At 40.3% G+C, this 26,892-nt stretch overlaps 1 protein-coding gene across 8 annotated transcripts in view; it reads left to right on the plus strand.

The window, feature by feature from the left end:
• Positions 1 to 26,892, plus strand: part of GRIA3 (glutamate ionotropic receptor AMPA type subunit 3) — a 283,119-nt gene that overhangs the window by 176,430 nt on the left and 79,797 nt on the right. For all 8 annotated transcript variants that reach the window (XR_014834767.1, XR_002340866.2, XM_085006795.1 and 5 more), the window contains 5 exons: positions 11,070 to 11,231; positions 15,291 to 15,458; positions 20,067 to 20,171; positions 21,075 to 21,182; positions 23,344 to 23,550. Coding sequence is in view for 6 of the 8 variants with exons in the window: in XM_085006795.1 (XP_084862921.1) it covers positions 11,070 to 11,231; positions 15,291 to 15,458; positions 20,067 to 20,171; positions 21,075 to 21,182; positions 23,344 to 23,550 (750 nt within the window). In the remaining 2 variants the exon portion in view is untranslated. The remainder of the gene's footprint in view (positions 1 to 11,069; positions 11,232 to 15,290; positions 15,459 to 20,066; positions 20,172 to 21,074; positions 21,183 to 23,343; positions 23,551 to 26,892) is intronic.

Below are 26,892 nucleotides of genomic sequence, written 5' to 3' on the forward strand. Positions count from 1 at the left end.
TTCTCATATATATCAATAATAGTGTGAAAAACCCTAGGCATAATAAAAAAAAACCCACTAGACCAAGGTTAGGAGACAGGTTGATTTCCAATTCTTCTAATTAGCTTGTGACAAACCAAGCCTCTCTGAATTTGTTTCTTAATCTGTAAAATGAAGACATAGACCACATCAGTGTTTCCCAAAGTGTGCCATCTGTACATGAGGGTGATTTTAGGTGGGACATACCAAAACTTATTAAACTGATTAGTTTTGAATTTATATTAAATATGTATTAGAAAAAGGTAACTCTCTTGTCAATTCTATGAGACTAAAGTAGATTATTTGTTAAAAAAACTTAGTCAATGCTGGAGTTCCCATCATGGCACAGCAGAAATGAATCCGACTAGGAACCATGAGGTTGCGGGTTTGATCCCTGGCCTTGCTCAGTGGGTTAAGGATCTGGCATTGCCGTGAGCTGTGTAGGTCACAGACGTGGCTTGGATCCCGAGTTGCTGTGCCTGTGGCATGGGCTGGCAGCTACAGCTCCAATTCGACCCCTAGCCTGGGAACCTCCATATGCTGCAGGTGTGGCCCTAAAAAGACAAAAAGACAAAAAAAATAGTAATAGTAAATTTTAAAAAAAACTTAGTCAATGCAAAGAAAAATAGGTAAATTATGGCTCAGATGGCCCACCTATATGGCAAAAAAAAAAAAAAAAACTGCAAAGATGATATGTTAATGACCAAAATCTGGAAAACAGTCCAAAGTCCCTTCCAGCTCTTCATCTCTTCCCTGGTGGCGAGTCAATTTAGACCAGAAAAGGCCAGGGGTGAGAGTATAGGCACAGCAGCTGGATGAAAGCCGAGCACATAATGGGGGGAGCACAACCAGAACCTTATTAGCCTTAGGGATATAAAGTCACAAGGCAGACTTCAAATCAGTCCAGGATGGCAAAAGCCAAGAGAGGTGTTGGGTGCCCTTAGGATGTTCTAAACAGAGCTGCAGATCTGGAGGATCCATGAAAATTGTCTAACAGTTGATACAAAACAAATGGGATCTGGGTTGAGATGGTCCAACGACAGATGTTCAGGACCCAGCCCCCCAAATAAAACCAAAAGTCTGCAAGCATTTGAGGTGCCCATGGGAGGCTGGGAACCATAGTAGGACTCATTCAGTGTTGCATCAGTTAACCTCTACCTTAGAAGACCCACCAATCTCCTCGCCTATGCTGAGACCCATCCCAGGGCCAGGGACAGTTTCGGGCCCTGCAGGTGGAAACTGGGTCATGTCAGCCTCCAGCAGTAGAAAGCCACAGGAGCAGGCCATTGTGCTGGGGAGACAAGGGGAAGCCAGATGACAGTCTGAGACTCCTCCCTGCTCTGCTAGCTGTTTCCCTTGGACTTTTCCTTTCGTCACCTTGGAACTCCAATGAGGAGAGGCTTCTTACCCACCAAATTCCCCAAGATTTTTAGAGATCAGGAAATGGGCTCAGAAAAGATACAGGACTTGTTCAAAGTCTCTCAGCTAATTCGTTACCAAGCTAAGTTTCCCACCCAAGTTGGTCAGACTCTTTACTAAGAGCACTTTGCTCTTCTCATTTTACCCACTCAAGCATCTCAGTGAGATGGAAGGCCAGTGGCACAAAGGTCACAGCATTTGCAAAGACATAAATGTATATGAATGATGTATAAATTTATGAGGGAGAAGTAATTAGAGAGAAAAAGGCTTAAAAAAGCAAGGACAGCTTTGTGAATATGGGTTTGAAACCCATGGAAAGGGCTAATAGGAAATATATCTTAGCAGGCACTAACTACATCTCCATCGCTCTCTTCCCCCACCACCTTCATATTCATTGATTGATTCATTCATTCTTTCTCTCACACACACTCTTCTCCCCTGCTCTCTCATCCCCCCTCTTTCTCTTGCTCTCTCTTCCCCTCCCCAGGTACCCCATTCATATTATTAGTATGCCAGGAAATAATGATGGGGAGTACTAGATTATACCTAATTTTTCTAAAATTTTACTGAAACAAAAGCACTATTGAAAAAAATAGAACTCCAAAGAGATATCCAGGAATAACCTAAGCTTGAAGAAGTGAACTCTGCAGCTTCCCAAATCTTAGGATGTACCTGAAACCAAGAGGGGCCCACTTGGTTTAAAGAGAAACCCAGTTTGAATGAGACTGAGTCATGCTGTTTTGCTTGCCAATAACAACTGTTCCCTTCCGCTCCCCATCCCCACCCCTCAGGTCTTCTTGTTCTGTTCTCTACTCTTTCCCTTCCTTTGTTCTTCCATTTTTAATGTTCTATATTTAAAATTCAAATGCTCAAAGTCATGTGTTGTGATCACTGACACCTCAACAGATGGCATGTAAACACAGAGCTCACTGAGCTGGAGCCTGGCCTTACAGGCAAAGGAGGTGGGCTTGGACGGAAAGACTCCCACTGGTCCCCAATGCCAGAAGCCCAGTCACCTCCCCTGGGTACACAACTTCTCTGGTGGCTTGGGATTCACTTTCTTCTCCAAACAGAGATAGGATACAGCAGAGCACCAAGGGAGTGAGGACCGGGGACTGGGCAGGGGTCCAACATCCTACCACACATTTACAAAGACACAGGCCATTGTCAGCTACAGTAGTAGCCAATTTTGAGATGCTCACTCCCCCTCTGAAAAACACCTCCATTATAGCCAACCATCCCTTCCTCCCCCACACTCCCCTACCTCTCTCTCTACCTCTCTCCTTCCCTCACTCCCTCCCTGCTGCCACCTCGCTACCTGAAATTAACAAGGAAAGATCACTTCCTACCCAATGTTTATCAAGATGAATTGAAAGAATTCTGTTTTCTCCCCCAGGTCCCCCACATCATGTCTTCTCAGACAGTGTTTCTTAAACTGTCTGTGAATAAGGGCCAGATTTTCCCCAAATATTCACACAATAAAAACACAACAAAAATAAATTACTATAAAACATGAAATAAGCAAAAGAAAACACATAAAATACAAGCCCAGATTTTTTTTCTTAGTGTTAGATTCAACAGCCATATTACCTTGTCAAATTGCTATAAAGGTTTATAAAGGCTTGTACTCATTTCTTTCTGTCTGTCATGTCAGACTGGTAACACACAGCAGATTGGTACCAGTCTACACATACTTTGGGTAGTGCTGCTCTAAAGATCTTTGTGACAAGTTCTTTTTTCTGTATATCACTTATGTGCTCAATACCTTATTCACTCCACTCCAAGGAAGACAGATGGTGGTCTCTTTAAGAACTGTATCCACATATTGAACAGACCAAACTTGCACAACTTATGGTAATTACATGGAGGTAGAATAGGTGCTGGGACATGAAATGAAGAAAAGGTAGAGGATAAGGAGCTAAAACTCTGCATAGCATGGCCAGGGAAGGGCTTTCAGAAGAGGTGATTTTGAAATAATGATCTAAATGGTGAGAAAGGGCCAATTATATGAAGAATCAGGGAAAGTTCATGTAATGCATAAGGAACAACATGTGCCAAGGTCCTGAAGCAGGAAACCATTAGAAGGCAGTTTTGGCTACAGCAGAGAGAGTGACAAGATCCAAATTATCTAAGGCCTATTGCCTGGTTAAGTTTTAGCTTTTTTCAGCAGCACTGAAAGCTACTGAAGAGCTTAAAGCAGGGGAGAAACAAGATCTGGTTTTTGCTTTTAAAAAAATCAGTATCAAATGCACGGATCTTGATATTTAAATTATATCTCAGTGTAACTGTTAATTAAAAAAAGAGATCAGAGTTCTCTGGTGGCCTAGCAGTTAAGGATTTGGCATTGTCACTGATGTGGTGTGGGTTCAATCTCTGGCCCTGGGAACTTATGCATGCCACAGGTGTGGTCAAAATTAAAAATAAAAAATAAAAAAAGAAACAGTGGCTATTTTTCCCACTAATAGCAGTAGTGTCAACCTGTAATTATTTGTATATATTCATACAAATAACCCCCACTGGACTGAAGTGTCACGAGGTCAGGGTCCAGGTTTGATATGGTTCACCATTGTACCAACAGATAGCACTTAGAAGGTTTCAAAGTATGCTTGTTGATTGGATTAGAGACTAAAACAGTGAGTGAACGATACAAGCAACCTGTAATCAAGTGCTAATTTATATGGTGTAGTCTTTAACTCTGCACATTACACCTTCCTAGGAGGATGGATCTGCTTCTAGAAAAAAACTTGTATCTCTCATTAGCAATCTGATAACTTGAGTCACCACAATTACTATGCATTTCCCTATCAAAGCATCACCCAGATGAACAATTCCGATGGCGCTAAAGGCAGAGCCAGCCTTCATCCAGATTGTGAGATAGATACCCATCCTTGGCAGCCTTCCACCCTTCGTTCTACTGCCACCTTTCTCATTCCTCACCCATAATCTACTATCAACTCCATGAAAGTCACCCGACTTATCTTTTCTGTTTTCCTCTCTGCACAAAATGTACCCTAGGAACACTATTATGTGAAATAAATCTCCACATAATATCTTTAAAATAAGTGCTCTCAAAGTAAGCCTTGAATACTTTATTTCCAAATCTCAATTATCTACACTACCACAAGGAAACTGAATTGCCGTACCATATGTATAAATCAAGGGAGAAAGGATAACACCAAAGTCATTTGAATCTTTGGAAGACTGAGTTGTCTGGCTCTTCTAAAATCAGTCTGTGTTTAGGTGCCAGTTGTGTAACTAGTGTCTGTGTGTGTAAAGGATGGCCTCAGAGAATTGATCAAAGGTAGCTGACAAGGCCCAACATTAGACACAGAGGTTGCGGTTGGTTTTATACTGTTGGATTCCAATGTGGGCTATAGGGCCCTGGCTCAAATGGATGTTCTGTGGTTGAGAAGCAAGGCAGTTGATGAAATATAGCAGAACTTACAAATCTAAATGAGGAGTTTCCCTCTCAAAGGAATAATTTCTGGAGATTATATTCATATTTCCAACAAATGTTGTCATTGTTGCACAGAAGCAAATAGTCAAGTGAATAGATAGAAAATGAGAAAGTGGCCCTTCAACTCACCCTATCTGTGAACAGCAGGGTTGCCTCCAACCATTCTCTGTCTTCTTCCACCTCTTTTAATCTCTCCCTCTGCACACAGTTTACTGGACCAACCAAAGAAAGGAGACCACCGTGGCAGTGAGCAAACAAAAAGCAAAAAACACAAAATTTCAAGCAAATGGGACCAGCTGTGGTTCTTAGTCTCCATCTTTTATACCATTTTAACATAGGTTCTCAGACTTGCTAAATGTTTTATAGTCACTTCTCCCCCATCAGTGTCTTTGATGAGCCTGTGGGAAAAATTAGGCCTCTATTTTCAATCCTCATAGACTGGGGTTTCTCACAACATCAGAATGCAGCAATTTGTGAAGGAAAACAATACATGCATTAACAAATTGAATGCACTACCTGCCTCCTAACTTCCCTCTTTCTGCCACTGATCTTCCGCCCTTCATTTTCCCTTTATGACTCAGGTGTTCAGTGTTCATTTTTGTTGTGCGAGTGTCTTTACAGAGATTTTAGGGAGACTCAGTCTCAGTATTACCAACTTGAAGCCCTTTTGTGACCATCTCTTAAGGAGAATCCTAGAAGGAACTGTGGACAAGTGCAATGCCTTAAAATAATGAGATAAGAGGTGAATATGGACCAGGAGGCAGCCAACTCCTTCCCCGTAGCTAGAACTCATACCACAACTTCTAATTTCTATAATTGTGTTTCATCTTTTATTTTCCTTTCTATCATCCAGATGGTTGAAGGTGATTTCTGTTGCATTAGTGCATGCTCAGAGTTTTTAGACAGACATTGTCCCACCTCAGGGTCTCTATGTAGCCAACTTAAGAAGTGAATTCTGGCAAGAGGTATGGGACAAGTGAGATGTCTTAAAATAATGAGACAGAGAAAGTGAACCAGAAGCCAACTTCTTTCTTGAATCAATACATTTCTACTAAATGCCATCATTCTACCAGAATACTCTGCCACCATCATTTTATTTCCCTTTTTATTACACTCTGCATGGTTTGTTTTCCCATTCTGCTTCAGTGCCTCTACCCCAGTTTCAGGGAAACATGGCCTCAATATAAACACGATGAGCCCAACCACTAAAATCTAACAACATACTCTAGAATACTGCAGTGTCTTAAATTCAGTATCAGAGAAAGAAGACCAGGAGCAAGGCACCTCTTACTTTTTATCCGTAATCCATCTTTTACACCACCTGTTCCCACCACTGTCTCCTCTTCCTTTTGTCCTGCCTACATGTTTTATGTTTGCTGGTTGACTCTGTTGTGTTAGTTATTTCACTGAAGCTGTAGGTAGATCCAGGCCCCAACTCACAACTCTCCCGACTATGGTTGTACATGATAGTAGCCTCTAGCAACTTTTTCTAGAAATAAAAAACAGTGGGATAGATAGAGGGAGTGGACCAGGAACCAGTAAAATCTCCTTTCTTAGCCATCTCCTCTCTCCTAATTTACACTTGACCTCTACCCTTTTATTCTCCCATTTCACCCTCCATATATTGGTGATCATCCCTTTTGTTTTCATGTCTTTTGAGATGTTTTAAGCAACTCAGCTTCAATTTTACCACCTTGAAGACCACGGTTCACCAACCAAAAGAAGAGCTATTAACCACATGTTATGAATGGGTGAAATTTTTTAAAATAATGGGATAATCTGTTAAAATGTTATTGTTAAAATCTTTCCATTTCTATGTCTCTGTTTCCTAATTGTTTTATCAATAACAAAAGTGATGGGAGTTCCCGTCATGGCGCAGTGGTTAACTAATCCGACTAGGAACCATGAGGTTGTGGGTTCGGTCCCTGCCCTTGCTCAGTGGGTTAAGGATCTGGCGTTGCTGTGAGCTGTGGTGTAGGTTACAGACGAGGCTTGGATCCCACATTGCTGTGGCTCTGGTGTAGGCCAGTGGCTACAGCTCCAATTCGACCCCTAGCCTGGGAACCTCCATATGCCGCAGGTGCGGCCCTAAAAATACAAAAAGAAAAAAAAAGTGATGAGGAAGGGATGTTAAATCTCCATTTTAATTTTTAGAAATAGATTTAGTACTATTGGTTTTGAAAAATAATTATACTGGGGTAGAAGCAGCTCCTGCACCTAACTTCCATCTTCTTACCACTTACTCTTTCACTTTCTCCATTTTCCTTTCTGGTTGGTGTATCATCACCTGTGTTGTGTTAGTGTCTTTATATAGGTTTGGGGAGATCTTCAGCCTGTCTTTAGGGTTACAGATGTCAGAATCATAAAATATCCATCAAAGATGGTGTAATGTCTTCAAATGGTGGGACAGGAGGAGAAGGAGGACCAGAATCCTGCAAAACCTGCCCTCTCTCCAAATTACCATCATCCTTCCCTCTCTTTTCTCCTTTCCCCTCTTACCTGTTGGATGTCAGCTCTGCTGCATTAGTATCTCTGAAAGACGCTATAGAAAAAAATCAAGCTTTCATTTTTACAACCTTGTGGACTGTCAGTGCCACTTAAACCATGGAATGTTTGATACAACATTTGATAGAAAAATAAAATTCTTAAAGAAGGTATGAGAAATAGAAGGATGATCAAGACGCAACCAACTCCGGGCTTTTAGCCAGAACAGCTTTCCTTATATACCCTTCTCCACCATCCACCTCCTTTCTCTTTTTCTCTTCTACATCCTTGATATTTGTTGGTTAGCTCTACTGCAGTAGTTTTTTTGAGGGATTAGGGAAAATTCAGCCTTGATTATCTCAACCTTGAGAACTGTGACTTGCTGCATCTAAATCCTGGGCACCAGAGCGACATTCAAGCCATAGAGTCTGGTTAGAGATCACAAACAAGCAAAATGTACCCCAATAGGACAGAGGGAGAATTAGAACCAGGAACCAGCCAACTCTTGCCATTTAGCAACAAGATCTCTCCTTTCATCTCCGTACAAACCTATTACCTCCTTTCTTTTTCTACCACACTTCTGCCCTCTCCATTTTGTCTACGGGGCTGTGTTAGTGCTTTCTGCCCATGTGGATGGATAATTCTCCAGGGCATTTGGCAGAAGCTACTGTTGCAGAGGTCTTGCCAGACAGAAGAGCCATTTGAGGCAACCTTCCCCTGCCTTGATTTGTGCTGCCCTGGAAGCATTTTATCCCACAAGGACAGCCAGGCTGATTCCAGTCTGAGGTGTGCTGGAACTCATTCGCAGGTATGTCTGTCATAAAACATGGGTTGACAGAGAAACCTCTAGGTCTTCAGTGGTATGGTTGCTGTGTGGCAAAGAGATGAATGCAGAGTATACCTATGAAGATGCTTTCAAATTACAGTCTGTTTATTGGAGAGGAAGATACCTGAGTGGGAATATGTGGGGCCTGTGTAGCAGAGCGAAATCTCCCAGCATTAAGTTGAGATAACTGGTGAGGTAAATTTGAGTTGGACCTCTCCTTTTAGTATCTCTGCTAAGAACAATGTAGTGAGGTAAAATGCTTGTGGAGGAATTCCCATTGTGGTGCAGTAAGAATGAACCCAACTAGTATCCATGAGGATGCAGGTTCAATCCCTGGCCCTGCTCAGTGGGTTAGGGATCTGGTGTTGCCATGAGCTGTGGTGTAGGTTGCAAACACAGCTTGGATCTGGCGTTGCTATGGCTGTGGCATAGGCCAGTGGCTACAGCTCCAATTCAACCCCTAGCCTGGGAACTTCCACATGCCTCAGGTGTGGCCCTAAAAAGACCAAAAAAAAAAGGGGGGGTTGTGGAAAAGAGTGGTATAGTTAAAAAGACTAACAATACTGAAGTGTTGGCTCTTATGCCTTAAGGCAGACATGAGATTTCTGGGATCCTTTCTCTCTCCCCACCTTTTGTTAATCCTCTGTTGCCATTTTAACATGCTATGGGTAAAGAGGAGTGTGATGCTTATCAAAACATAAGTGGCTCAAGAAATACTACTCCCTGGTGCATACTATGGCTGTTGATCCTGGGAACCAAGATGATGGCAGAAGCATTCTCAATAACTTTCTTTCAAGGAAGAGGGCTCCACCTTCCAGGCCAGGCTTTTTTGACACAAGAGAGCACTAGAGAGCCCACAATTCACCCCAGCCAGCAGACAGATGGGCAGTTGCTCTATGCTCTTATGTAATACTTGTTAACTGGCAAACGTGGTTTGGCACAGTAAGTGACTTGAAGCTACTTGATACAGTTTTGTCTTTGGCTCTTTATTTTTATATATGTTTAGGGGGTGCCAGTCAGGAGTTGGATAAATTAGGTTTAAGCCCAAACTGGAGCCTCTGCTAGGCTTTACACACAAGCAAGCCTCTCTGCTAACTGTAGGGCAGTGGGGAGAGAATGGAAGAAAACACTGAGTCTTAAGTTTCTTTCAGGAAGGAGACCTTTGGGAGAAAACTCATCCTAACAAGTTAATTTTAAAAACACTTTGTGGTCATTAGAAAGGAGGAATGGTTCTCAGTGAGGCAAACTATTTGGCCTTCTGTCCAGTCTCCATTGGCTCACATCCCATTCATGCAAGAAAGAGGAATGGGGCTGAGAGTAAAAACTGAAAAAGCTGCTCCATTAAAATGTTTTCTATAACTGCTTTGTTGCCCATGTTAAAGAAGTGTAACAGTAAAAGAAGCAGGGTTGGAAATGGTGACTAGAGAGAGCATTCATGAGCCGGGATTCTGGATATTGGTTACATTCTAGTGTTCAGGTTGTGAAAATTAATCAGGCTATAGTTAAAGACAAGTATGCTTTTCTATGGGATTATTATAGTTATGAAAACTTGGAATGCAAAAAAAACCAGAAAACTTTAGAGAACTAGCAAGATTTTGAGTAATACAGTATATGCATTTAATAACTCATTGAATGGTACATTTAAGACGTGTGCATTTTATTGGATGTAAGTTTTACCAAAAGAAGGAAGGAAGAGGGGAAGGAAGAGAAAGGAAGGAAACTGCAAACACTGAACTCTAGTTAATGACCTGTATGCTCAAGTCTTTTGGTGTGAAGTATACTAATATCTGCAATTTACTTTGAAAGGCATCCAAAAAATGAAATGGATTGAATGGATGAATAGAAAAATATTAACTGTAAGATCTGAATAGTGACTATTTGGTTGTTCATTGTACAATCCTTGCAGCTTTTCTGAATATTTAACATTTTTTATATTTAAATGATGGCGGGGAGAATCTACAGGAAAGAAGAATTTTTCCCATCTCTTTATGAATAGAAATATGGGCTCCAGCCCTAAGAGGACCCAAATCCATCAGCAGCAACTAGCAAGAGACTGTTACCCAGCAGAAACAGCAGGAATCCTCGTGAGAGGTGCCCCAGAAAGATAGCAGTGCCCAGTGAAACTGCTGGTGCCCAGGTGAAGATGGCTTGTTGTGAACTTGAAGAGATTCCTTGAGAAGGCTTAGGTGGCAGAGAGACCAGATGGTAACCAGAGAAAAAGAAGAAGAAAATGGTGGATGCTATGCAGTAGATGTCAAAACTCATTCATGGGCACATGTGAGACATACCCTGGGGTTTATACCATCCTATACAACCAAGCTGTCAGTTTCACTCCTTGGCATTTCTGTAAACTACAAATGTTGAAAGTACTCAAGATTAGAATCTAAAGCAATCTGCTGTACTTGACACATTAAACTAAAGAAAAGTTTTTTATACCCACTACCCAGGATCAACTTTTTCAACATTTTTCCGGTTATGTGAATCATTGTATTTGTATTCAAGAAGACTAAAAATACAAGTAAACAAAAGAAATGAAAACATTTGCTTGAAGTTGGCACCTATGTTTGTCTTGCGGCAGCTACACTAAAGACACAGGCACTAAAATGTATATTTTCTCTATCATACCTGTAGTTTCAGAGCCAGAGTGCCCTAAGAATTAGTCTATATTAGGGTTGTTTGTGGTGGTTTGTGGTGTTAATTGAGGTGTAACTGACATCTAACAATGTGTCCAGGATTTTCTTGATTGCTTAAGAATGACCCTGGGGGAGGAACTTTCATTTCCCCCTTAGCACTCTAATCAACAGATACAGTCAATAAAGATGCACAACCTCCTACAGTCATGATTCTCTTTCAATCTCTCTCTAGGGTTTTACTGATATTTTGCTAGAAAGAGTGATGCATGGGGGAGCCAACATTACAGGATTCCAGATTGTCAACAATGAAAACCCTATGGTTCAGCAGTTCATACAGCGCTGGGTGAGGCTGGATGAAAGAGAATTTCCTGAAGCCAAGAATGCACCACTAAAGGTAATGTCCCATGGCATGTAGAAACCTTAGGCCAGCTTTTCAGAGCACCTCAATATGGCCTTTATATATTTATGGCCAGTGGGTGATCATGTGGTTGTCCCTCAGAAATCTTTCTAGGACGCTAAAAACAAAACCACAAGTGATTCTGCTGCATTTGAAAACTCAACTCCCAAATAAAGAAGCTATTGAGAAGGAGGTCTTTTAACACCCAGTGTTTGGGAATGTTAATTTTTTAATGAATTTCATTTGGAGTATGCTCCTAATTAACAATATTACAAGAACCTGAGTCGGGCAGAGGGCGGAGGCAATGGGAATAGGTACGGAAGATTGATAGTCTGAAACAGAAAATTAGATCTTACATTATTTATATGATTGCTTTGTGTTAATAAGTTTCATGAATCTCAGTACACCCAAGTGAATTGGGCTCTCATACAGAGTGCATGCTGCCTGTATATATATTGAATGGAAATGTTTTCCTCCCTGTAAAAGTATCTTTAAATAATTAGATTACCTAAGTTGCTCATTTTTCTGAAATCAAGATAACAACATTAAAAGTAGAAAGTCATACTTAAAGTGCACATTTCTCATATGTGTTCTCCTATGGCTAGAAATTTGATTATTTAAACATCAGGAATTAAAGCAGATAAATTAGGGGAAAGTTATTATTACACAAAAGATCCTTCCAATGTGTTGTTGTTTTTTAAGTAACCCATTCCCTCAGTGCACTGATTCAAGCATGAAACGGACTTTAAATTCTTCCTTCCTGATATCATGAAAGTGTGTATGTACCATGGCTGTGGTATCCCTGGATCAAGATGAGGGATCAAAATAAGAGTCAAGGCTCAAGGCCCTGCCCTAAAAAAGGAAAGGGGAGGGGGCATTTACTTTCTTGTGGTTTCAAGATACCCATCCTCACATCCTTCCTCCCTGGCAAGAATCAAATAAGGAAGAACATGGGACATAGACCAAAAAAACATTTCCTGAATTACCTACGCAGGTCCACCCTGAACAGGTCGCATCAACGTAATACCAGTGGGACCTTACTTTATGCAGTTGGTATGTTCTAGAAAAGTTATGAGTTAAACCTTCATTTTTAATTAAAGCCACTTACTAGCTCAGTGGTCCCCTATAGCTGTAGTGATCACATTACACACGCCAGATTTTTCCAGGTGTCCTCATATGTCTCAGTAAATATGGTCATAATTCCTAAGATGAATACTTTGTAGTTAAATCTTTCTTTTAAGATGATCATTTCGGTTTTGTTGAGATATAATTGACATGTGACATTATATTTGTTGTAAGTATACAGCATAATGATCTCATGTATGCATATATTGCAAAGTCATCACCACAATAAGTTCAACTAACATCACCACTACAGCTACAAATTTTTTCTTATGATGAGAATTTTTAAGATCTACTCTCTTTGCAACTTTCTAAAATACAGTGCAATATTGTTCATTATAGTAACCATGATATACATTACATTCCAGAACTTATCTGTAACTGGAAGTTTATACCTTTTGACAACCTTCATTCATTTTCCTTATTCCCCTGCCCCCAACTCTGGCAACCACCTGGCAACCACCAGTCTGTTCTCTGTTTCTATGAGTTTGTTTTTTTTAAGATTCCACATAAAAGTGAGATGATATAGTATTTGTCTTTCTCTGTCTGACTTGCTTTACTTAGCGTAACACCTTCAAGGGCCACCTGTGTGACAAAATTGGCAGGATTTCTTTCTTGTTATGGCTGAATAATATTCCATTGTGTGTTTGTGTGCACATATATATTTTTTATTGAAATATAATTGACATGTTACACGTACATATCTCACATTTTCTTTATCCATTCATCATTTGATGGACACGTAGGTTTTTTCCATGTGTTGGCTATTGGAAATAATGCTGCAATGAACATGAGGGTGCAGGTATCACTTTGAGACAGTGATTTTATTTCCTTCAGATGTATACCCAGGAATGGAATTGCTGGATTATATGGCAGTTCTATTTTTAATTTGTTGAGGAATCGCCATACTGTTTTCCATACTGGCTGCACCAATTTACATTCCTACTAACAGAGCACGAGCCTTTGCTTTTCTCCACATCCTTGCCAACACTTGCCATTACTTGTCTTTTTGATAATCACCATTCTGACGACTGTGAGATCATATCTCATTGTGGTTTTGATTTGCATTTCCCTGATGATTCAAATCTTTTTTATGGACTAAATCATCCCACTACATTTAGGTGAGCTTATACAAATTTATATGTTCATACAACTGCCTATCCACTGCTCGGCCATCCTTAGAGTTAGCAGACAGTAGGTCAGTTATTCAGTATTTTAGGGGGTTATCTATAATGTGTCAGGCACTTTGTTAGGCACAAAAAAAAATGGACAAGAGTAAAAAGTATGAAAAGGGTACTAAACAGTAATTTATGCCTGCTCAGAAGTTGTAGAGCTTGTACAAAAGAGAAGGAAGACAATCTGAGCTCCGGATTATTTGTTGGTAACTCGCGATAATGTAAAGTTCTCAGAACTTACTGAGAAGAACTATTCAGGCTTATCAGTAAAACCTTTTAAATAACTTAAGAAGACGGAGTATTTAAATAGTTGATTGAAACTTTCAGATTACTTTGACTAAGTACTTGTCATTATGAAAACTTGCTCTATATCAATTAGACAAAAAGCCCACTTAAAAAATGATGTACAATATTTGTGATTAGGAAATAAAATTGTCTAGAGATTAAAATCCCGATGCTTAATTTATTCTATATTTTGTGAACATTTCCTTTGGGGTCTTTTTTTTTAGATGTTCACACATTGGTAAGTAGAAGCTGAAAAATTAGAAAATTAAATAGCTATTTTGGCATGCATGGCTTGGAAAGGACTATATTAAGATTGCTGACAATTTATGCAGTCAGCTAGAGAAAAATCACCACCATGCTGGCTTTCTACAGTGCTAGGATGAGCAAACACAAAGAACATATGCCCCCAGTTACAGTCATACTTGATGACTTGGCCCCAAAAGAAAAGTGACAGAAAAATCAGAAAAGTAAACTAATGTTGTAAAGATGACAATGTATTCACTCACAATTGTTTTGGGACCTACTATAGAGGAAGAAACCTGCTGCTAGGGCATTTTGCTTCATTTTTTTAAAAAATCAACAGATTTCTATATACTACCAATATTCAACACCACTGCAAAACACGGGCCAGCTTGTTTTAATCATACTTTGTTGATTAATTTAACCAAAAGGTCACCACCATGTCAAGTTGTGGATAATCAAATCCTTTGTATTAAGTGGCAGGCCTCATCATTAGTGGAGCATATCAGCACAATATATCCAAAGCAATAGAACGTTAAGTGTTCTTGCCAAGAAAATGTAGCATCATGCAGTACTGCCTATGAAGTGTCAGTGTTATCAGATTTAAAACTCAATGACAATTGAAATTTTCTACAATCAAAAACCAGCTTTGGATTTCACTCCCCACCCCCCACCCCCCAGGAAACAAAAACTGATTTATTGCAGGCCAGAGGTTCTAGTTCGCCAGAAACGTGGCCCAGACAGAAATGATTAATGTTTCCCTCCAAATTAATTTCAAGCTGTCTAACTTAGCCCTTTCCATTTTTCCCTAAGTAAACACCAGATCTGAATTTTCTATTATAAACAGCAATAACCCAGCCTCGCTTTAGGATATGCTGTTTCCTCTCCAATCTGCATAGGACATCCTCTAACGTCACACTTTTTTCTTCCTCTATAAAGGACCCGGTCTTTTAGTAGTCACTCACTCATTCCAAAATATGGTATTGAGAGCAAGAGAAAGATTCCCTTGAGCCATATGATCTTAGTAATCTTAGCATGTGCACACATGAGGTAAGATGGATCATTCTAGAATGGATCAAAATCAGGCTTGCCCAGAGAGCTCTCTTGTTTCAAATAATTAAGGGGGTGACTTCATAGAGCAAGAGTTGGTGATGAATAAAAATCATGAGAAACAAGGCAAGTTTTGAGGGCATGGTTTGTCACAATATCTTTTTTTTCCATACACCCATTTCAGTATACATCTGCATTGACGCACGACGCAATACTGGTCATAGCAGAAGCTTTCCGCTATCTGAGAAGACAACGAGTAGATGTGTCCCGGAGAGGCAGTGCTGGAGACTGCTTAGCAAATCCTGCTGTGCCCTGGAGTCAAGGGATTGATATCGAGAGAGCTCTAAAAATGGTAATGACCACAATGAGCTGTTAGGGTGGGGGTGCCTTATAAAGACACAAAAAATGTAAGATCTCAATCTTGAGGAAAGACTTTCTAGGATGTCCCGTTGTAACTCAGACGAAACAATCCCCACCTCACCCAGTGGGTTAAGGATCCAGCATTGCTATGATCCGTGGTATAAGTTGCAGACACGTCTTGGATCTGGCGTTTGCTGTGGCTATGGTGTATGCCAGCAGCTGCAGCTCTGATTTGACTCCTAGCCCTGGAACTTCCATATGCCATAGGCCTGGCCCTAAAAAGACATCCTAAAAGGAATAGGATCCAAGTCTACAGAATTTTCAAAGTGTAAAGAAAGATGGGCATGGATATTTTATTCATCAAAATCTAGAAATCTAAAACTAGAAGGTTCTTCCTTGAAGCTTGATAAATGGTAAATTTCAGGCAAATGAATATTTAGTTCTGGACTATAGTGCGGTTAGAAAATCAAACTTAGCACCCTCTAAAGTTATGGACTGAACATGTAAACAGCTTCCAAAAATTCAGACTTTCCAGAAATCTGGTGTTACTTAGGGGGACTGGGACATTCTATAGGCAAATGATTAGCCTGAATGGACTGTGGAACTGAGCCAGCATGATAGAATTGCTGTTGTCAAAAAGAACCTTTATGGAGTTCCTGTTGTGGTGCAGCGGAAACGAATGCAACTAGGAACCATGAGGTTGCCGGTTCGATCCCTGGCCTTGCTCAGTGGGTTAAGGATCCGGCGTTGCTGTGAGCTGTGATGTAGGTTGAAGACACATCTTGGATCCTGTGTTGCTGTGGCTGTGGTGTAGGCCTAACTTCTAGCCTGGGAAGTTCCATATGCTTCAGGTGCAGCCCTAAAATAAATAAATAAATAAATAAATAAATAAATAATTTTTTAAAAAGGCAAAAAGAATGTTTATGCTCTTCTACCTGGTGAAAGGCAGGAAGATGATACATTTCTAGGCCTACTTAAGAGGATTTTCCCCAAATGCCCTAGAGAAAAAGCCTAAAGAAGGGTACAAGAAGGAATCAGTGGTTAGACAGTCAAATAGGTCACTTGTTTTTAGTATTTACTGGGTAGGAGAGCACTGAAGGCTTCAAGCAGTATCCTTTGAACAGATTTCGTTATTTATACTAGGAAACTTGTCACCCATTCACGGCAGCTTCCCAAGCAACAGCTCTTCTCTAAATATTTTGTTTTATGCTGCATGTGCCTAAGTGCATTAAAATGAGCCTTTGAGAGTATAAGACTCTCATATCTACTTCTTTAATTATCCTGATGTTTGGATCATCCAAGTCAACAAAGAGATGGGCAGTGATAATTCCATGCACAACCAGCAACAGAGAATCTGTAATGGCCACATAACGTACATCATTTTGTGTACTTGGCGTTCTTATTGCTGCTTTAAATTTGCCAAGATGGAAGCATTCAATCAAAAGGGGTTAGTAGCCCCTGTGTCTCTCTCCAAGAAAGAGAGGTGACTCATTCTACCACCATGCAGATTTTTATGTCATCATGTCAGTTCCCTAACAAATGCCCTAAGTGTAGTTTTATGGAGGTAGCACTGCATAATTCTGAAGAGCAGTTAATTACATTCAGCCTTCATAGCAGCTACAAGATTTGTATTGTCAGGTGAAACATAATGATGAGTGAAATATAAAACTTCCTCCAAGTGAATCAAAAGGAGTTTTCATCAACAAAACCTCAAGGGGCAAGTGCTAGCATCTCTGAGTGACTACACATTCATGACACGAATGACTCTCTTCCTCAAATACAAAACTGGCTACCAGAGTGAAAGACGAGAAATGATTGTGGCAAGAAAAAAAAGTAGATTGATCACATTATTTCACAAATAGTTTCTGCAGGTCTAATTCACTGATGAATCTCAAGCTGCAAGCCAGGTAAGTAACCTTCCTCCCCAGGCCTTTATGATCCAACACTCAATAGAAAGGATGCTTTCCCTCTTTCTACAAGCCTGCCTCTTCCTAAGGCTTCAGAGAGGCTGGAAAGTATCAGCATCTTCCAAAAGCACATTGTTGCCTCATGACAAATGCTCAGTGAACTCCACTATTCAGGGCACTGCAAGGGAGGATGATCTGAAGCACCAAAGGTTTTACCTTATTCAAAGAAATCCCATTTTATTTGAGTTAATTAAATGTGAGAATGCCTGGTGTAAAAGCATCCCTCATTGTGAGTAGCACATAGCTGTTGCTCAATCAATCATTCCCTTCCTTCAAAGAAATCTGGCAAACAAAATCATTGCGTGATAGAGGCTCCTAAGGGGCCTATTTTAATGAATAATCACACCATTCATTTAGCGAATATTTATTGAGCACCATTGAATATGTATCAGCCTCCAATAGGCAAACATGAAATAAGATGAGGGGAGCTTGTATTTAAATGGTTAATAGGTAAACAAATGCTTTTAAAACATTGAAGCCACTCAGAAGTTGGGTAGTCATTATCCTTACAATCTACCAGAAGGGCAAAGATCAGCCTCAGCCTGGTCTGCTGAAATAATGTCACAACTCTAAGTCATCAAAATTTGTCCACTTGTTCAGTCATTATGTGTTGAGTGCCTACTCTAGCTCAGGCTCTGTGTTAGTTGCTGAGAACACGGAAGAGAATGTCTCCCATCTTGAGATGCTCCCAATCTAGCAGGGGAGACAGAAATGCATAGATGATCAAAATGTTATATTGAAGTTCTGCACAGAGTGCTGTGGCAACTTGGCGGAGAAGAACCTAATACAGACTGGGCTGGGAGTGGAGAGGATTAAAGAAGGGCTCCCAAATGGGATGGAGGGAAACTGTCACTGACATTAACATCCTTAAAAATACTTCTCTCCGAGTGGTAGTCCAATTCTACTTGTGCTCACTAAAAGTCCTAATCAGCCTAGGCTATTGTCCAGTTTGCAGATCATGCTCAGACAGGCTGAATCTTTAGAAATAGACAATTCTTAATGAAACTTGAAGCCTTTGCTATTTTCAGTAATGAAGGATGGCCTTAATAAGCTCCTCTGCCAGTGTCCTTACCCTGCCTAGCTCCTCTCCTAGAATTCAATGCTCAAACTAGAGTGTGAAGAACCCTTTATGCATCGAAGTATGCATCAGACCCATCCTACTGGCTAAGCAATTTCTACCTCAACAAAGGACCTTTTCTTTAACCACAAGTGTGACATTACCTTCTCTGCAAGCCTAAGCTAACAATAGCACTTAGGTTTGTTGGGTCAGAAGGACAATCATCTTGTCTTCAGGAAGTCACACCAGACCATTTCTCCTCCAGCAGATATTCCATAGTCTCCCAATGGTGGCAAACAAGCCCCCTTCCCTTTAAAAAGATGCTCCCTAATATTTGCCATCAGTTTTCTCTTCCACAGCACAAGCCCATTACCACTTCTGACTTGCTTAACAAACAGCTTGTCATTTTTCCATAAGTGATGAAAAAGTATTCCATCCTCTCATCCTGGGAAAAAAAAGACCAGTTTTTTTTTCTTGGAAGCAAGTCTGTTGACCCATACTCACCAGATAAGTGTTTCAAGTGAGTAACAATAATGACGTATTTTCAGAGGGTCTTCTATCCAGTGTCCTTTAACTGTAAAATAAGTAAGGAAATCTCTCTACCCAGTAGAGATGGCCGCTTATTAGTTCATAATTCTGGGCCAGACCCAGGAAAAATTGTGGCATACGTGCACCTGCATTTGGGATCCCAGCTAGGTATCCAGCTATTCCAGTGCCTCCATACCTCTGATCCCTAGACTCAACAAATTTCATCAGTCTATGGATTATCTCTCCATGGCCTAACTCTCCACTACCTGTCCATAGGTGGGCATAGGTTAAATAAGAGGAAAAACTCACCCCTGTTACTATGGTAGCTGGTAAATGTGAAACTTCTCAGGAAACAGAACTAAATTCATTTTGATTAATAATAATTATTATTAATAGAGCTAACATGTACTGTGATGCTTACTACATGCCAGACACTGATCTAAACATTATATATATGTAACATTTGATCCCCCCAACAAATCTATGGGATAGGTACTACTAGGATTTCCCATTTCACAGATTAGGACAGTGAGGTAAGAAAACATTAAGTAACATATCCAAGGTTATACATTTAGTAAGTAATGAAGTTAGGATATAAATCTAGGAGCTCCAGAGCCCACATTACTGAAACCAGTTAATGTTTGGATATTGGGAATACTAAGATAAGACACAGCCACAGCCCCCAAGGAACTCATAGTTCAGAAGAACGCTCTGTCCAATAGCATAAAGAATACTCTTCAGTCTACTCTCTTCAGAAGAGACTAATGGTAGAAATTTCAGGTCCTTGAAAACATATTGGTGGACCCCTTACTATATCATAAGTAAGTGCCTGTCACACTCACTTGAAGCTTCATTAAGTAAAAGGCATACTTAGAAAATACTGGGAGCAAATGAAGGTCTGTGCAGACCTGGTCTGGTGGATACAGCTCAATGGCTCCAGAAAAACATTCTCCAAGATTCCATGATCTGTCAGGAGACCCCATAGCAGAGACCTAGAAGGCCATAATGTGGTGCTATTTTAAATTTTTACACTTTCCCTTTCTACCAGGTGCAAGTACAAGGAATGACTGGCAACATCCAATTTGACACTTATGGACGTAGGACAAATTATACCATCGATGTGTATGAAATGAAAGTCACTGGCTCTCGGAAAGTAAGTAACCAAAACATATATCCAAATAAAAAAATCTCTCAGAAAGTGACAGCCCTCAGATGCAAGAAAATAGGTCTTAGGAAACACACCCAAAGCAAATTTGCACACGTCATTTTTGCCTTTACGTTCAATGAATGGTGTAGATATGATGCAGAGCTGGTTTGTATTCAACCTGTTCCGTCTACATATTTTTAAAGGATTATTTCCCTCTGAAGCTGGGCCTATAAAAGTGGTAGACTCAAGACTCATTAACAGCTTCCTACAATACGGGGAAAGAATTACAAACTTGATAGCATGTTGTTATTTAAACAGAAGCTGCCAAAACACACACGATTTTAGCAAAAGAATTAGAAAGTCAATAATCTCTCCATTTTGCCAACTCACTCACCAAAAGGATGCTGGATAAAGGACCTTTCTCTACAGCTAAATTTCATACTAATCACTTTGCTTCTATCATACTAATAGCGAGTTAGTCATGAAGTGGGCATTTAGTAGCCATTTGACAAACCCTTAGCACATAAAATATCTTGTGCCATTTCTACAGGACATTCAACTGGTTTCCCACCTCCCACATCCAGTCTCTCCTATGGTTCAGAGGAAAGTATTTTTCTACTGAGTTTAAAGAAACAAAAAGGCTGATCATCCTACAGTGGGGGTACCTTATTTTACCAAATATCAGTACAGGCAAGGTAGGGATGGAAACCCCCAGGATAAAAGAACAGCATATCTGTGTGTCAGTGCTGGGTTTCTGATGGGGATGGCAAGACAAAGGGAGACAGGACCTCAATTCTTGTAAAGTTCAAGCAACTAAAAACAAAGTTTTGTTCCACACTAGCACTTAAATTTCTTGCATCACTTTTTGAGTGAAAAATATGCAACCAGACAAATGTCTGCTCTTTCTAGGCTGGCTACTGGAATGAGTATGAAAGGTTTGTGCCTTTCTCAGATCAGCAAATCAGCAATGACAGCGCATCTGCAGAGAACCGGACCATAGTAGTGACTACCATTCTGGTAAGTACAGACAGAAGGTAGGTGGGCTTTCTGTACAGTGAGACTGTTTTCTGAAAAGCATTATTCAGCCAGTAGGAAAGACTTCAAGTTCAAACAGTGGTAACGTCCAACAGGTCAGCTTAGGAACCTTTTGAAATATCTTGCCATGATGATGAACAGAATGCCATTTAAAAAAAGAAACAAATGCTGGAGATGATATGGAGAAAAAGGAACCTTCCTATGCTGTTGGTAGGAATGTAAGTTGGCAAAACCACTATGGAAAACAGTATGGAGGTTCCTCAAAAAAACTAAAAATAGAATTACCATATGATCCAGCAATCCCCTTCCTGGGAATATATCCTGACAAAACTATAATTCAAAAAGATATATGCCCCCTTGTGTTCATTGCAGCACTCTTCACAATAGCTAAGACATGGAAACAACCTAAATGTCCACTGACGGGTGAATGGATTAAGATGATGTGGTACAAATAGAAAAAGAATGAGATTTTTTTTAAAAAAGGGGGTTTCAATGTGGATCAGTGGGTGAAGAACCCAACATTGTTTCTGTGAGGATGAAGCTTTGATCCCTGGCCTTGCTCAGTGGGTTAAGGATCCAGCATTGCCACAGATGTGGTTGGGATCCAGTTTTGCCATGGCTGTGGCCTAGGCCTGTAGCTACAGCTCCAATTCAACCCAGCCTGGGAACTTCCATATGCCGCAGGTGCATCAATAAAAAGAAAAAAAAAATGAAATAGTGCCATTTACAGCAACATGGATGCATCTAGAGATTATCATACTAAGTGAAGTAAGTCAGAAAGAGAAAGACAAATGCTGTATGATACCATTTATATGTGGAATCTAAAATATAGCACAAATGAACCTATTTATAAAATAGAAACAGAATCACAGACATAGAGAACAGAATTTGGTTGCCAAGGGGAAGTGGGGAGAGAGTGGGATGGATTGGCAGTTTGGGGTTAGTAGATGCAAACTATTACATTTAGAATGGATAAACAATAAAGTCCTACTCTATAGCACAGGGACCTATATCCAATCTCCTGGGATAGACCGTGATGGAGAAGAATATTTTAAAAAGTATGGATGTATACATATATGTGTGTGTGTTTGTGTTATATATAACTGAGTTATTTTGCTGTACAGCAGAAACTGGCACAACTCTGTAAATCAACTATAATTTTTTAATGTTTATAAAAAAGAATAGAAATTCAGAACAGTTTTAGATGTCATTATCCTCCTTACCACCTCCATACCATGGACTGAAGCTTCATCTGCACTAAAAATCTAATTCTTCACTGTGGGGGAGACAGTGTTGTGTGGAGGAAAGAGTGGCTCAGGGTTCCAATATTAGGTCTACCACTAACCTGAGTTTAACAGTGCAAATAACAACTTCTCTGAGCCTCAGTTTACATTATTTTTTAACTTATGGAATGGGCATAATAATAATAATCTCCTATGCATAAGATGTTTCAAGGCAATATTCACCATGTAAATCTTTTCTGAAAACTCAAAGCACTATTGAGATATGAAATAGCATTTTCATTTATTTTGAAAAGTTTATCTGAAAGCTAGTATGTTTCACTTCTGAATGAACTCCAAGCCTGGGTTAAAAAGGAGCATGCCACTAGGTCTGAAATTGTGATCAATTGAATGGAGATTCAGCTGAAGTTTACCTTTCATTTAAATACATATATCAAATACCCACTTTGTCCTAGGTATTGTACTAGGCCCTGAGAACTTAAAAATGAATAAGCTACAGGCCCTGACCTCACAAACATCACCATGCTTCCTTAGTGCTTGCCTGGGCTGGCTGTGTTTCCTACATGGTAAATCCCAAGAAAGCAAAGGCAGTTCATCTTCATGTACCTAAGGGAAATTCTTCAGCCCAATTTGACTTTATGGGTGGAAACTGTTCTTCTTTCAAACTCTCAGAAAGAACTTAAATCCTTCTCTACTTCTTTAAATCATGAATTAAAAGACTCCAAGAAACATGTACCCCCATGAATAGTTGATTGAGCCTTTTCTGCTTATTAAATAAACGTTTTAAGGACTCTCAACACACCAAACCTCAATAGCCACAGGGAGAAAAATCATTATTATATGTATTATGTCTTAGAAAAATGTATAGGAATAATCCTTTGATCTTCCTTCTGGTCCCAAAGGAATCACCGTATGTAATGTATAAGAAGAACCATGAGCAACTGGAAGGAAATGAGCGATATGAAGGCTACTGTGTAGACTTAGCCTATGAAATAGCCAAACATGTAAGGATCAAATACAAATTGTCCATTGTCGGTGATGGGAAATATGGTGCAAGGGATCCGGAGACTAAAATATGGAATGGCATGGTTGGGGAACTTGTCTATGGGGTAAGTTTTTTCAACTCGGTTTTTATTTACTTCTATGCCTCCCAACTAACAAAGATAGAGAATTTAATTTTCAAGTGCAATACTTATCCAATTGTATGGTTTTCATATAGTCTGTACAGAAAACACTCAAATCTACAGTTGAATTCTATAAAGGTAGCTTGTCAATAGCATCCTTTAGGCAACAGGATTATTTTACTAAAAGGAAAGTAGAATTGGGGAACTTTATTTGGCAGCATTAAGTATAGCTTGCCTTCTATTGAAAATCCATTCCTTCCAAGTTCCCTGTCTAACACAACAGAATCACTACTCACTAGTTGCCTAAGCAACCAGGTTATCTTTCCTTGTTGCTCCCCTCATATGCAGTCAGCATGGCCTATTAATTCTACTCTTCTGTCTCTCAAATCCAGAAACAGTCTTCATTCCCACCGTTATCATGTTAGTTATGTTTCTTACCATTTGACACTCTTGGTTTCCCTGCCTCTGCTCTTACCCTGGCAAATCAGATCCACATTATTATACTTTCTCACTTTAGAAATCAGGATAACATTCAAATTCCTTAGCATGACAAATAATGCACTTCATAATCTGGCCCCCACCTACTCCTCTAGTCTTCCCTTGTACTCATCCTCCTTCACCTCAATGTTCCAGGTGTAGCAAAGTATATGGTGTTCCCTGAAGTCATGCCTGGAAGTGCCTTCACCTCTCTTCACCTCTCTACCAGCATTTCAGAACTCAGAGATGTCACCTTTTTCAGGACACCTTCGCTAATCCCATTTACCCACCTGTAGTCCGGTTAGCTGCCCCTGGTTTTTGCTTCCTTATGGTATTTTTTGCTTTCTTATAGTACTTTTGAACCTGTAGCATAATGATCTGTTTACAAGTTCAGCTGTTCCAACTAGACTACAAAGTCCTTGAAGACAGAAGCCATGTCTGATTAATTTCAATATCTCATGGCCTGGCACATAAGGAAGTTGTATTGAACACAAGTTCAATAAATACGTTTTGAATGAATTAATGAATGAATGGAATGGCTCTTTCAAGGGCTTGCTCATGGGTCAATAATAAAAGAATTATTCTAATAGATATTTTAAAAGGGATTCAGTAGTATCTTAAGAGCTTCTCGGGGGCTTAGTTTTTAAAAGTTTTGGCCTCTGATTAGGAATATCATATCTTAGGCCACCCAGTGAGGCATATGGAGGCAAGCAAAACCAGGCATGAGAACCACCCATTGGGTGAACCAGCCACTAGAAAACTAACCCTAGAGCAGGTAGCAGTGGCAGAGGTTTAGTTCTAACAAAGATTATTTGCAATGACTAGTCCCTGTCCAGACAACAGTTTAGGGGAAAACAGAGGAATCTAGGGGGTGGATATATTGAGAAGAATCTGGCAAGAAGCAAATGTCCAAGTTAGCTATTGCACTGAGGTTTAGGATAAGGACTCTAGTGCTTGAGTTAGGAATCAGCAAGAAAAAAGTATAGCTCTGCAATTGTAATATAGTACTGGGGTCACAAAATAAGTTTTTGGAACAGGTCCTCAGGAACAAGAACAAAGGCAGAAGCTCATTTCTAAAAATAAGGGCACGGAAAGGGAATTAAGGCTTAAAATGAGACTGGACCTCGAGTATCAAAATTGAGGCACGGTCCTCCAGTTAGACATGCTGCAAGGCAATTTGAACCTTAGCTGCAGCTATGGGGCTCAAGCCAGTTAGCCCGTCTTGGGTCAAGGCTGAATTGCAGATGAGATTCTAGTGAACCCAGTTAGAAGAAAGAGAACTTCTAAAGCCAGAGAGAGGGAAGCTGAAGACAGAACAGAGCATCATGCTTTTGAGGACTCTGAGAAACTCTGGGCCATCTTGTCATAGCACTAAACTCTTACTTAGCAAGTTGGTCATCAAGTCTTCTTCCAGCCCCTGTCTCTCATCGCCCCAACACTCAGGCTCCAAGAGGTCCTGTCTTGTTCATGGCTCTCCCCTGCTCTTAGCCCATTACCTGGTACTTAAGAGATGCTCACTTTTTCTTGTAATGAATGGGTACCTGACATGTCATAATGCCTAGCCAGTATTCACTAAATTGAATATACATGGTTGAAGGTAAGCTATAATACTTATATTATTATTATCAGCTACCACTTGTTGCATATTTACCAGATACCAGACATTGTGCCAAGTGCTTTATAAGCATTATGTAATTTAATCCTCTAAACATTCTTAACATCATTCTACAGATGTGAAAAATGGAAGCCTAGAGAGGTGAAGTCTCATGCCAAGAACAAACAGCTTGTACTGACACAGTGATTTGAACCCATGTGTCTAATGCTCAAGTTTGTGTTCTTTAACCATTGCCCTATACTACCTCATAGCCAACAGGCTGCAGGCCCATCCCATCCTAAGACCATTAAAATGTATTGCACATACCCACAGCACCTTAGCCATTCTAGGGGAAGAGTGTTTGGCTACAGAAGCCTGACAAGGAATTGTGGATCTGTTTCTACCAGGACAGAATAACTGGCATGAGCTCTATCAGTCCATCATGGCTCAGTTGCCAGAGCTTTCTAGTGTCTCGAAATACTGTCAGAATCTATAAGTATCTCAGTGCCCTCCTGGCATTGCATAGGACATTAAACACCATGACATAGAGCAAGGCAGATTTCCTGACATTGTTCAGACAAAAACCAGCTCTTTTCCAAAGATTTTGGTTTCTCCTCTAGCATGTCCTCTGTCTTGCATCCATTTAACTTCCATATTCTCTTCCTCTTTCCAGTTTGTGTGAGTGAGGGAGCTTAAGAATTAGTGAGTCCCTCATTTGTTAATTTGGAAACCAGCTCTCTATTGCTGAATAGGTGAAAATTCTCCCAGAGGAACCTACCCATCTTTTTCCGCCAGTTCTTTCAACTAAAGACAAAAGCAATAGTTAGGGAAGCCCCTTACAGAAATGTCCTCCTCCCTGCCCTCGGACGTGTGTCCAGTGATTTCTGGGATTATAACACAAGGGGATTCCCAGGAACTGACAGCAAACCAACCAATTTGAGGGGACTGGAGTTCTGCTGTGGCGCAGCAGAAACGAATCCAACTAGTATCCATGAGGATGCGGGTTTGATCCCTGGCCTCATTCAGCAGGTTGGGGACCCAGCGTTGCTGTGAGCTGTGGTGTAGGTTGCAGATCTGGCTTGGATCTGGTGTTGCTGTAGCTGTGGCATAGGTCAGCAACTGCAGCTCCAATTTGACCTGTAGCCTAGGAACTTCCATATGCTACCGGTGCCCTAAAAAGGAAAAAAAAAAAATTTGAGGGGACTGCAGCATTCTACTTTCCTCTCAGACATGTGACTATGAAAATTGCTTGGAGT

Source organism: Sus scrofa, chromosome X, assembly GCF_054392235.1.
Source record: "Sus scrofa isolate SSC_HxYL_T2T_F1_AM1 chromosome X, Sscrofa_HxYL_maternal_Yorkshire_Landrace_v2.0, whole genome shotgun sequence".
Taxonomy (NCBI): domain Eukaryota; kingdom Metazoa; phylum Chordata; class Mammalia; order Artiodactyla; family Suidae; genus Sus; species Sus scrofa.